The sequence below is a fragment of the Mobula birostris genome, chromosome 9, assembly GCF_030028105.1.
Source record: "Mobula birostris isolate sMobBir1 chromosome 9, sMobBir1.hap1, whole genome shotgun sequence".
Taxonomy (NCBI): Eukaryota; Metazoa; Chordata; class Chondrichthyes; order Myliobatiformes; family Myliobatidae; genus Mobula; species Mobula birostris.
In genome coordinates this window covers 90,054,867-90,067,587 of record NC_092378.1, presented here as the reverse complement: position 1 = coordinate 90,067,587, position 12,721 = coordinate 90,054,867, and the positions used below count along the sequence as shown (strand labels likewise).

Below are 12,721 nucleotides of genomic sequence, written 5' to 3'. Positions count from 1 at the left end.
TTACCTTCAGGTGACATGAGGGAATGAGGAGGTGATAGACAGGAGCCAAAGGGAGCTATTCACCCCTAAGTTTCAGTAGGCAGGTATGTGGGTGACTGTCAGGATAGGAAAAGGGAATGGGTAACCAGCGCGGAGTACTCCTGTGGCCATTCCCATCAAAAAGTAAGTATACTGCTTTGTATATTGTTGGCGGGGGGGAACCTATGATCTACTGGGGGAAACCGCAGTGACTGCCTTCAGCACTGAGTCTGGCTCTGTGGCTCAGAAGGAAAGTGGGGAGGGTTTAACAGGAGTGCATATATGATAGAGGATTCCATAATTAAAGGAACAGTCAGGAGATTCTGTGGATGTGATAGAAACACCCAGATGGTATTTTGCCTCCCAGGTGCAAAGGTTGGGGTTGTCTTGGATTGAGTCCACAACATTCTAAAGGGGGATGGTGAGCAGTAAGAAGTCTTGGTACATATTGGCACCAATGGCACAGATAGGAAAAGGAGGAGGTCCTGAAGAGAGAATATAGGGAGTTAGGCAGAAAGCTGAAAAGCAGGACCTCCAGGGTAGTATTCTCTGCATTGCTGCCTGTGCCACACACCAGTGAGAGTAAGAATAGGATGATTTGGCAGATGAATGTGTGGCTGAGGAATTGGCGCAGGGGACAGGGTTTCAGATTTTGGATCATTGGGATCTCTTCTGAGGAAGGTATAACCTGTACAAAAAAGATGGGTTACCTCCTGAAGATGAGGGAGATCAATATCTTTAAGAGCAGGTTTGCTAGAGCTGTTGGAAAGGGTTTAAACTAATTTATCAGGGGAATGGGAATCGGATAGGGCTGAGGATGGGGTACTTAGTATACAAGTAGATGCACTGCGCATCAGTGAGTCAGGACTGAAAGAAGATCAAAGTTGGGAGTTTAACTTCCAAGGATACACTTGTATCAAAGGACAGGCAAGTAGGCAGATGGGGTGGTGTGTCACTGTTGGCTAAAAATGAAGCCAAGTCCTTAGAAAGAGGTGACATGGGATCAGAAGATGTAGAATCCTTGTGGGAAGAATTAAGAAACCTCAAGGGTAAAAAGATCCTGTTGGGAGTTACTGTATATACCAGCCTCCAAGTAGCAGATAGGATGTGGGATATAAATTACAACAGGTGATAGGAAAGGCATGTAAAAAGGGCAATGTTACAATAGTCATGGGAGATTTCAACATACAGGTAGATTGGAAAAATCAGATTGGTACTTCATCAAAAGGGAGAGGAATTTGCAGAATGCCCACAAGATGACGGTTTAGGACAAGTTGTGGTTGAGTCCTCTAGGGGAGTTCTGGATTAGGTGTTGTCAGATGAACCAGATTTGATTAGGGAATTTAAAGTAAAGGAACTCTTAGGAGGCAGAGATCATAAGATGATAGAATTCACCCTGCAGTTTGAGAGGGAAAAAATAAAGTCAGGTGTATCAGTATCACAGTGGAGTAAAGGGGTAGATACATCCCGATGATGAAGTAGTATTCTAAAGGGAGGGTGAGGAACCGTGGCTGACAATGAAAGTCAAAGACAGCTTAAAAGGAAAAGAGAGAGTATATAACTAATCAGTGGTATGTTGGAGGATTGGGAAGCTTTTAAACACCAACAGAAGGCAACTAAAAAGCCATGAGGGGGTAAAAGATTAAGTATGAAGGTAAGCTAGTCAATAATATAAAAAAGGATACCAAAAGCTTTTTCCAGATATATAAAGAGTAAAAGTATGGCAAGAGTGGACATCAAACTGCTTGAAAGGTCATAATGGGGAACAAAGAAATGGCCAGCAAGCAATCTTATTAAGTATTTGGTGTCAGTCTTCGCTGTGGGGGACACTAGCAGTATGCCAGAAAATTCGAGACTGCTGGAAAATGACTCTGAAGATGGGGTAATAAGGAGCAAAGAAATGACAGATGAACTTAATATGTATTTACCGTCAGTCTTCACTGAGGAAGACACTAACAGTATTACAAAAATTCAAGACTGTCAGCAGGAAGTGAGTGAGTTAAGGAGAAGGTGCTTTGGAAGCTGGCAGGTCTGAAGGTAGATAAGTTACCTGGACCACATGGACTGCATCCCAATGTTCTGAAAGATGTAGCTGAAGAGACTGTGGAGTAATTAGTAATAATCTTCCAAGAATCACTACATTCTGGAGGACTGGAATATTGCAAACATCATTCCAATCTTTAAGAACAAAGGGAGGCAGAAGAAAGGAAATTATAGGCCAGTTAGCCAGACTTCAGTGGTAGGGAAGATGCTGTAATTCTTTGAGGAAATAACTGTCAGGAGAGATAAAGGAGAGTCAGTGGGAATTGTTTATTTGGATTTTCAGAAGGCTTTGACAAAGTGAGGCTGCTTAACAAGATGGTATTATAGGAAAGATACAAGCATACTGCAGATAGAAGATTGGCAGTCTGACAGGAAGCAAGCAGTGGGAATAAAGGGGACCTTTTCTGGTTGGCTGCTGGTGTTCCACAGGTGTTGGTGTTGCAAGCAATTCTTTTCACATGTCAATGATTTGGATTATGGAATTGATGGCTTTGTGGCAAAATTTGCTGATGATATGAAGTGGAGTGGCAGCTAGTGTTGAAGCAGGGAGTCTGCAGGAGGACTTAAACAGCTTAGAAGAATGGGTAAAGTGTCAGATGAAATATAGTTTAGGGAAAGGTATGGTCATGCACTTTCCTAGAAGAAATAAAGGTGCAATTTATAAACAGGGAGATAATTCAAAAATCAGAAGTGCGAAGGGACTTGGGAGTTCTCATTAAGGATTCCCTAAAGGTTAGCTTGCAAATTGAGTCTATGGTATGGAAAATAAATCCAATACTTTCTTAGCATTCATTTCGAGAGAACTAGGATATAAAAACAAAAATGTAATGCTGAGGCTTTATAAGGGATTGGTCAGTCCTCAATTGGAAGTATTTTGAACAGTTTTGTGCTCCTTTATCTAAGATGTGCTGGCATTGGGGTAGACCAGAGGAGTTTCACGGAAATTATTCCGGAAACGAAAGGGTTAATGCATGAGGAGCGTTTGATGGCTCTGGGCATGTTATCGCTGGAGTTTAGAATGGGGCGGGGGGGGATCTCATTGAAGCTTTTGAATATTCAAAGACCTAGATAGAGTTGATGCAGAGAGGATGTTCTCCAGTCGGTGAGTCCACAGCCTCAGAATAGAGAGATATCCACAAATTACAGCTTGGCTTAAATTTCACTGTCCTTTAAAGAGCTTATAAATCCCCTCCCTCCCCCCCCCCCCCCCCCCGTGCAATGCGTGGGTTTTCTTCAAATGCTCGTTTCCTCCCACGTACTGGGCAGGTTAATTTTCATTGTAAATTGTCCCATGATTAGGAGGGTTAATTGGGGTTGTTGGGAGATGCTAGGGTGGTCTGGCTCAAAGGGTCTATTCCATGCTGTATCGCAAAATGAGTGAACAGAAATGAGGAGGGATTTCTTTAGCCAGATGGTGGTGAATCTGTGGAATTTATTGCCATGTACAGCTGTGGAAACCAAGTCATTGAGTATACTTAAAGTGGAGATTGCTCGGTTCTTAATTAGCCGGTTCATCAAGTTACAGGTGGAAAGCTTGAGAATGGGGTTGAAAGGTATAATAAATCAGCCATGGTGGAATTGCACAGCAGACTCCATGGGACAAATGGCTTAATTCTACTCCTACTGTATGTGTCATGGTCTTCTTACAGCTTCAATGCCAAATTGAAGTTTGCTGATGACACCAATATTGTTAGCCAAATCAAAGGTGGTGATGAATAAGCATATAGGAAGGAGACTGAAAATCTGGCTGAATGAATGGTGTCACAACAATGACCTCTCACTCAAATACAGCAAAATCAATGATCTGATTATTGACTATAGGAGGAAGAAACTGAGGGTCCATAAGCCAGTCTTCATTAGAGGATCAGAAATGGAGGGTTAGTAACGTTAAATTCCTTGGCTTTCTCATACCACGTCCTGGTACAAGCATGAGTGCCATTACAAAGAAGGCATCTGCTTAGAAGTTTGTGTATATTCGGCATGTCATGTCATAGATGCACAGTCTGATTGTGTCACGGCCTGATATGGAAACAACAATGCCCAAGGAAAGCCTACAAAAAGTGGTAATACAGCTCAATCCATCACAAGAAAAGCCCTCTCCATTACTGAACATATCTACAAGGAGTGCTGCCACAAGAAAGCAGCATCCATCAAGGGCCCCCAGCAACCAGGCTATGTTCTCTTTTCACTGCTGCTATCAGGAAGAAAATACAGGAGCCTCAGGTCCCACACCATCAGGCTCAGGGAACAGTTATTGCCCTTCAATAAAAAGGGTGCAGATAACTACACTCACCACAATACTGAACTGATTCCACAACCAATGGACTGACTTTCAAGGATTCTGCAGCTTACAGTATATTCTCAGTATGAATTATCTAGGTATTGATTTATTTATTGTTTCTTCATTTTGTACGTGCAATTTATCTTCTTTTGCACACTGGTTGGTTGTTCGTTAGTTGTGTATAGTTTTTCATTGATTCCATTGTATTTCTTTGTTATATTGTGAATGGCAGCAAGAAAATAAATCAAAAAGTTTCAAAGCTTCATTTTATTATCATAGTATACATATATACCAAGCTCTGAGGTCTTCTCGTGATAGCCATAAAAGACAGAAAACCATAGTAGTTGAAAAAAAACCATCAACTCCTCCCACGCTAAAAGAAAAAGAAACAAAAACTCACAAACCCCTCCCTTGCACAAAAACAGATCACCCAAACCCCCAGCCTGTCAACTGGCAACAAGAAGAGCATGAACATGAAGAAAACATAGAACTGAAAGAGCCACACACACATCTGTAGATTTTCCTTTGTTTGTATTTGAATTGAAAGAGGCCAAAATTAACTATAGTCCAATCCATAAACCTCAGAATTTCGATGACTTCACTGAGAGCATCTGAGGGAAGTAACTCGAACCAAGTAACTCCAAGGTCAGTGACATGAACCAGTTGCCTCTCCAGGGGCAGTATTTGGTAACATATATGTAGTCTGATAATAAATTTACTTTGATCTTTGAACTTCACTTGCTACTATGGATTCTGGCTGAGGAATACATTACAAGGTGCACCTGTTTCAAATCTCTCTGTGGGCTTTTCTCTACCCATCACTGAAATCTCGTTTGGCCCTCCAAGATGATTATGCCTCTCCCAAATCCAGCCACTTGAATGTTTGAACTAAATCTTTTTACCATCAAGACATGCTTCAGATTCCCAGGTGTGGAATTCTTTCTCTAAATTGCTCTACCTGTTTCTTAAAGAAGCTCCTTAAAAACTAATTTTTTTGATGAAGCTTTGTCATCTGTCTTAGTTTCCCTCTATGGCACAATCCTCCAAGAAGACCACAACCTTGTCATGGTTTGCGTGCCTCAAGGACCTGGACAGCTACATGGGCGAGAGTCAGGGCTTTATGCTTTGGCTCTTGGTAGGGTCCCCCATGCCAGACAGATCAAAAGGGTAGAGGCCAAAGTAAGACTGGTCCACAGGTCCACCAGGTTCGGGGGTACAGTTAAGGGCTAACAACTCCTTCTGCTAAACAAAATTGTTACGAGAACAACAATGAAGAATTCTTTTTCATCCGAGTGCGATGGTATTCCTGAGTCTCCAGCTGGGACTTGCACGACTGACAGTAGTGAAAACTGAGATGAAGCTACTGACATAATGAAGGAAGCTTTGAATACCACCAGAGATGGAGGACCTTTATTGCTGCCCTAAATGAGAAGAACACTGAGAAGAAGCTACTGACATGATGAAGGAAGCTCCGAACACCACCAGAGATGGAGGACATTCATTGCTGCCATAAACTGTTAAAAATAAACCAAAGGATATTGAAGTAGAGTACTTATGACAATTTCCCTTACAGAAATATATTACTCTGAAAATGTTTTCCAACATTTTGAATTTGAAACAAACTTCTCCATAATAGGCAAAAGAGCATAGATACGATACCTTTGTTTTGTTCTGCAAAAGTAATTAAACAGAATCAATATATTATTATAATCACATAAATGCCACCTGGTGGAAGACATAGGGTGTACGTGAACACTGTACACCTTATATTGCAGTTTATACAATACACTTACATTGAATAATTATTTGCATTTATGCAAAATTTTCATGCTTTTAGCCTTTGGCTTAGTCCTGATGAGTGATGGTATTCATTGTTGGGAAATATGCAATATGCAACCGCATCCAGTAATCCATCAGTGAATTTAACAGGTTTGTGTTAGCTAAAAACATGAAATCAGGCTGTAGTCAATACACCAGAGAAGGTAAGCATGACTGGTAGCTCATAACTTGAGATATGAAATTCTAATGGGCCACAGGTATCAAATTCATGGTATAAAACAAAATTAAGATTGCAGACCTGAGAAGTGTAATTCAATTTTAGTTTACAATTAATATAAAGAAACATTTCCTTCTGCCTTTGGAAAAAGAATCTTCCTTGAAATCAGTTTTATTATCAGCAGCAACCATAGATACAACTGCATCAAACTGTGTGCTTACATCACAGCAAATTGTATGTGCATTTTAGCTAACATGGAGGGACTAACAAACAGCATTAACAAGGTAACACAAAATTTTGCGATCCTGTCATTTTGACAATTGCGTAAAAGGTGAAGAACTGAGGATGGAGCCATGAGATCAAAGGTTCGAAGAAGGTTTAAAGGTGCATTTATTATGAAACCATGTATCCATGTTCAGCCAAATAGCCACGAAACAATGAAAGAACATGAAAGTCATTCAGAGAGAGACATCATACCCACCCTCCATGCACAAAAAATAGCATCCCAATCATCAATCCAGCTCCTCCCGCACAAAAAGGCACAGTAACTCTGACCCCTCCAAAAAACACCTACCTGCCTAAGAAACAGAACACAACAGAACATCAACCCACAAACACCCTCCCCTCACACAACAAAATGGAAAAGGCCAGGTGACAAAAATGACAGAATATAAAACCCATAAGTCTGGAAAAGTCTATAGTCCAATCCATAAATGCAGAACCACGATACCATCCACTGATGTCATTGACATTGATTGAAAGAGAGGGACGCCCCACTAGGCAGAAATGCCTACCTGCCTGCCAGAGAGAGTCACACAGCGATAAACCGCTTACAGATTCGTTCTCTGGCAGCGATCAAAAGGAAGGCAGTCAGCGCTGAATTCTTTGCTCTCCTTCCGCATTCACCTTGATGTCTCAATCTTCCTCGATGCTTTAATCAGCAATTAACGGATGCTTTAACCAGCAAAATAGAGTCAAACATCAGCTTGCACCCCATCTCAAAGCCTCTTTGCATCGAGACCGTCTGAGTGCGCATTTGTTTCCCAGAATCTTCTCGGAGACAGCAAAGTGCTGGACACGCGAATGATCTCCAAACTGTAAAATTACAGGTTTTAACAGTCCCAGAGGTGAAAGACAGATGTAAAAGAGGTAAAAAAGATATTTTTGTGAGCTACCTGGAAGATGTCGACCGAGGGAGGGTCGTACAGTAACGCCATCTTGACCGAATATACTATAATTCCAAGCAAACTCATCACCAAACTCCAATACTGGGAGTCAACATCTCTTTCTGCAACTGGAAATCTCAACATCTCTGTCACAACACTAGTGCCCCACAAGGCCGTGTCCCCAGTCCCCTATTCTACTTCCTATACACTTGAGTACGTGGCCAGATTCCACTCTAACTCCATTTACAAGTATCTCAAATAGTGATAAGTCGCAGTACAGGAAGGAGATAGTAGGGTTAGTAACATGTTTTCACGACAACAATCTTGCCTTAATGCCAGCAAAATAAAACAGCTGGTTATTGACCAGGAAGGCATGTGGGGGAGGGGGCAGTGTGCTATGTATTGCATGGAGCAAGAATTACAGCAGTAGTATAATTAAATATTCTTTTGAGTCATGTTAGTAATAGTACATGCTGGATAACTTATAGTATGGGAGCAATGAACTGTGCCCCTAAGACAAAAGGACGTACTCACTCAAAAGCCCACACCCAAAAGAGAGTGCTTCCCGTGCAGAGGCTCAATTGATTCACCATGTGACAGTTCAGCTACACGCACGCTCACTGCATTCTCACAATTGATTTGATTAGGCACACCTCTTCCCTCTATAGACGGGAACTGCAGAGGAAGGGAATAAATGAGGTAAACTGAGAAAAATGAAATGACTACCCCACTTTAGTAGCAGTCAACCGTAGGGCACACCCTTATAGGCCACCTCAGTTGGCAGCCTCCTTTTCTCTGCCTTCCAGGTTATCTGTTATCAAGGGCAGTGAACTGTGAATCTCCTCTTCTCTCGGTGAAGCGTACATTAATTCATCTGCTGGGACGCTGGCTTCAACAGCTGAGTACCACCTCTGTAGCTACCTTGGGTCCCTGTCAGTTCACTGATGTATATGATCCAAAAGACTGCAAACAATTTGTCCATCTGTCAGCTCAAATTCTGCTGCTTGTCTGTGACTATCCCAGATGACAGCTGGTAGCCAGATTTCATCCTGCGAATAGTGCATGTAAACTTTGTGTCTTGTACCAAACATTCATGGCCTGGTGTGTAGATCGTATTTTTGCTTCATGGTCTCTTGCTTGCCACAAATTCACTCCTGTTCAGCTGGCTGTAGATCTGCTCTCTGTAGATGGTCAAGTTCTTCTACCCTTGGGTCCTCTGCACAATGACACTGGGTAGGCCTTGTAAAACATCAGCTGGCAGTTCTCCTTACACTTGAACTTAGTTGCCAGATCATGGCATTGACCTGAAGCATCAGCTTGGAAAACCCAATGGTGCTTTTGTAATAGAGAATTCAATGCAGGAATCCCCAAGTAAGGTTGATGAAGGTAAATGAAACCGGTTCCCTGGTGAACCACTTCTGCCGTAAAGACACCATGTACCATCATTCTATCTCCAGTGTAGTTGCAGAAAACCGAGTTCAGCTGTTGTAATTTTGGAATCTGGCATAAGGATAATTTACTGACCCTGTATCTAGCACAAATTTCTTGGGCTTTGTTGTCCAGTGTGAGTGTAACCAAGTAGAGAGGCTAGTTTCGGTGGCCCTGTGATGGGTTTGGAAAATAGTACCCACTTCGTTACTCTGGCCGACTCCTTGCAAGGAGTTAATGGTTGAATTCTGCCATTTTCTCATTGTGCATTGCTTAATGAAGTACACTTTTTCAAGGTGGCCTACCTCCTGTCAGAACTGGCAGACTGTCTTCTGAAGCTTACAATTGAACCATTGGACATGACTTTCCCCACAGTGGTGGCATCTCTGCGGAGGCTTACGTGATGTAAATTGTGGGCTGCGGGTCAGTAGCTGCTGGCAAACATTGAAATTTTCGGGAGGGGTCTGAATCTGTGTAAGGCCTCTTCTGTCTTAATCCCAGGACAAATAGTATTTTTCAGACAGGAGGCTCTCCCATCTTAGACTCAAACAATCAACACTTGGATAATCATCGTTTCTTCAAATTTGCTCAGGAGTAGCTTTGTACTTACATCAGTCTTGTGATGAAATTATCTACATTCTCACCGGGAGTCTGCCGTAGCTGTGAGAACCTGAAGTGTGCCATAAAGACATTGCCATGCATTCTCTAAATGTTGTTCAAAGCCTCAAATGCATCCATCAGTTCAGATTCATTCTGCAGCTGCAGAACATCGAAGTATTCTGCCCAAGTCCGCGTGGATCAGCTTGAGTTTCACTGGTTGCTCCAGCTTTGCTGCTGGTGTTAAAATTGGTGGGAGTTTGATGTAGTCCAGGAAGGTTGTCTTCCAGTGCAGCCAGGAATTGGTTTTACAGTCCAAAATGGATTTGGTGCTTGGAGTAGAGTGGCCATTCTTGTTTTGATACCTGTTGCTAAAATACTATGTATTTGGCTGATCAAGAAATACAACAAGAGTAGTGTTACACATTTTTACTGAGTTATGTTAGAAATGGTACACAGTGGGCAATTTACAGTATGAGAGCAATGACCCATGACCCTGAGATGAAAAGACATTTGTGCTTCAAAGCTTGTGCCCAAAAGAGAGCATCTCCTACACATAGGAGGGTCAATCGACTCACTGCACTATTGATTGCCCGCATGTGCATGCACCACATTCCTTCAATCAAACTGATACATAAAATGATGCATATGCTTCTGTCTGCATCAATGGTACTGAGGTCAAGAGAGTTGAGACCTTCAACTTCCCAGGAGTGAAAATTATCAAGAGCCTGCCATGGTCCAATTGCACAACCAAGAAAGCTCATCAATATCTCTACTTTCTCAGGAGGCTAAAGAAATCTGGCATGTCCCCATTGTCCCTTACCAACTTTTATTGATGTACTGTAAAATAAATCCTATCTGTATTTATCGTGGCTTGGTATGGCGACTGTTCTGCCTGTGACTGCAAGAAACTGTAGATCACAGAAATAAGCCTCCTCTCCATATACTCTGTCTCAACCTGTTGCTATCTCAGTAAAGCAGCGAGCATAAGCACAGACAATGCCCAACCTGAACATTCTCTCTTCTTCCCTCTCCCACTGGCAGAAGATAACAAAGATCTGAAAGCAGGTAACACTAGGCTAAAGGACAGCTTCGATTCCACTGTCATACCATTTAATGATTCTCTATGATTAGATGCACTCTTGAGTTCACAATCTACCTTGCACCTTTATTGTCTACCTGCACTTTCTCTGTACCTCTTACACGTCATTACGCATTCTCTTATTGTTTTACTTTGTAGTACCTCAATGCACTGTAAAGTTAATTGATCTGTAACAGCATGCAAGACAATCTTTTCACTGTAAGTTAGTACACATAATAGTGATTAAAAAAATGGCTCAGTAAAACACAGTGTGACCCTAGACCAGGGGTCCCCAACCTTTCTTGCACCGCGGATTGGTTTAATATTGACAATATTCTTGTGGACCAGCCGACTGGGGGGGGTTTCAAGTTCAACAGTGCATGACAGGGAATGAGGAAAGGTACAGCTGACTGATATCATTCTATATCACCAAATCATATTGTTTCCTCGTGGCCCGGTAGCACATCTTTGCGGCCCGTTACCAGTCCGCGGCCTGATGGTTGGGGACCACTGCCCTAGACTGTGCATTCAACTCCTGCTGAAGAGCCTGGATCAATACCATATGAAATCGTAGAACACCACAGCTGAGTAAGGCGAAAAGAGTTAATAGGTCTTATGATCTTCTCCTTAAATCACAATATAAAATCAGGAGCACCCAAACACGGCCTTGTGATGGGCATCTACTAAGTCAATACAGAACATAAGAAATGAAATGCAGCAGAAAGTACTAGTTCATCAGCTGATAAAAGTAGAGATTGGAAATGCCAGACAACTGGCAGTAACTGAGCCGACAGTGAACATTACACCCATCATTTTATTCCAATATATTTGAGATTTACATTTCATCAATCTCTCTTCTTTTCATCTTGAACACCGGAGCGTGGAATGAAAAGCCAGTGGTCTGGCCATTATTAGAGTTCCATTGGACCTTCCACTCCCAGGTACAGCAAAGAATTAATTATTTTTAATTAACTTCAGGAGAGTGTTGATACCTCTGAAAAGTGGTGTTCCTCAATGAAAAACAAATGTTAACCTATTGTTGAACTCCAAACTATCAAAAATAAGAATTCAAGACTGCTCCTCTTTTCCAATTAGGAACATATGTCCTCTGCTTTTAAAAAAAATCTTATTTGAATTGTGAAACACATTTTGTTTTGATGTCCTTACCAAGGTGGAATAAAGTCAGTGTTCTTTTACTAATATTTTATCCGTTTCAGTCATGACATTTTGCAAATATTTTCACCAAAGTCGGCAACTCTGAATCAACTGTTTGACGGATTTAATACTCTCTAGGTTTGGGTCTTTCAGAGCCAGCGCAAGTAGCACTGGTTTGTTGCCAGATTCTTCACACACGAATGTTACAAGGTGCTTTGCATACACATGGGTCAAAGGCTGTAAAGAAAACAGATTTTCTAATTACTCCAGCAGAATGATTGACAATAAAGATATACACAGAAACAGCTCAGCATTCCACAAGGGGACCAGGGAAGACTGAAGTGAGAAAGTAGCCAAATGCACTGATCATATGATACAAACTGTACATAAAGATATAATTTGCAAAGTCAGAGTATGAGCAACACTCCTAAATGGATTCAATCAAACCTGGAAGACAAGTGAGCTGTACTTAGATATTAGAATAGAATAAGAGGAGGACATGTGATTGGAAGGGAAAGAAAAGCATGACAACTAATTGAAAAACTATGAAGCATTTTTAGAAATCTGGGATGTAGGAAGATCACCCAGAACAAATGTCAGGACATTGTGGAGTTCTGCAGTATTTCTCCACAAAAGTGCTGACTGAACAAGATTAGGACTCCATGTGAATCCTCAAGTCTTAAATTTACGTCCAATAGCTGTCAGCTATTTCCCAGATATGATCCCCATTGATCTGGAATCTGCATAGAATCCAATGGCAGAGCAGGAGCTTGCTGAGACTCCAGCACTTGATCTGGAGAATCTGCTCTCAGACTCAGTGCCAGGTTAGACCTGGGTGAGAAGTAGAGAGTCCATGTACTTGAATGGAAAATCAAGATCTGCACACAGGAAGGAAGGAAGGATACAAATAGCGTATTCATTCTTTATTAACCAACTATGTTTTATTTAGGTTTAAT

The 12,721-nt window shown here is 41.7% G+C and overlaps 1 protein-coding gene across 2 annotated transcripts in view; it reads right to left on the bottom strand.

Moving 5' to 3' along the window:
* Positions 1-4,654: 4,654 nt before the first annotated feature.
* psmg3 (proteasome (prosome, macropain) assembly chaperone 3) overlaps positions 4,655-12,721 on the bottom strand; it is a 29,108-nt gene continuing 21,041 nt past the window's right edge. For both annotated transcript variants that reach the window (XM_072268392.1, XM_072268393.1), the window contains exon 3: positions 4,655-12,002. In XM_072268392.1, the coding sequence (XP_072124493.1) occupies positions 11,850-12,002 (153 nt within the window). In that variant the 3' untranslated portion in view covers positions 4,655-11,849. The remainder of the gene's footprint in view (positions 12,003-12,721) is intronic.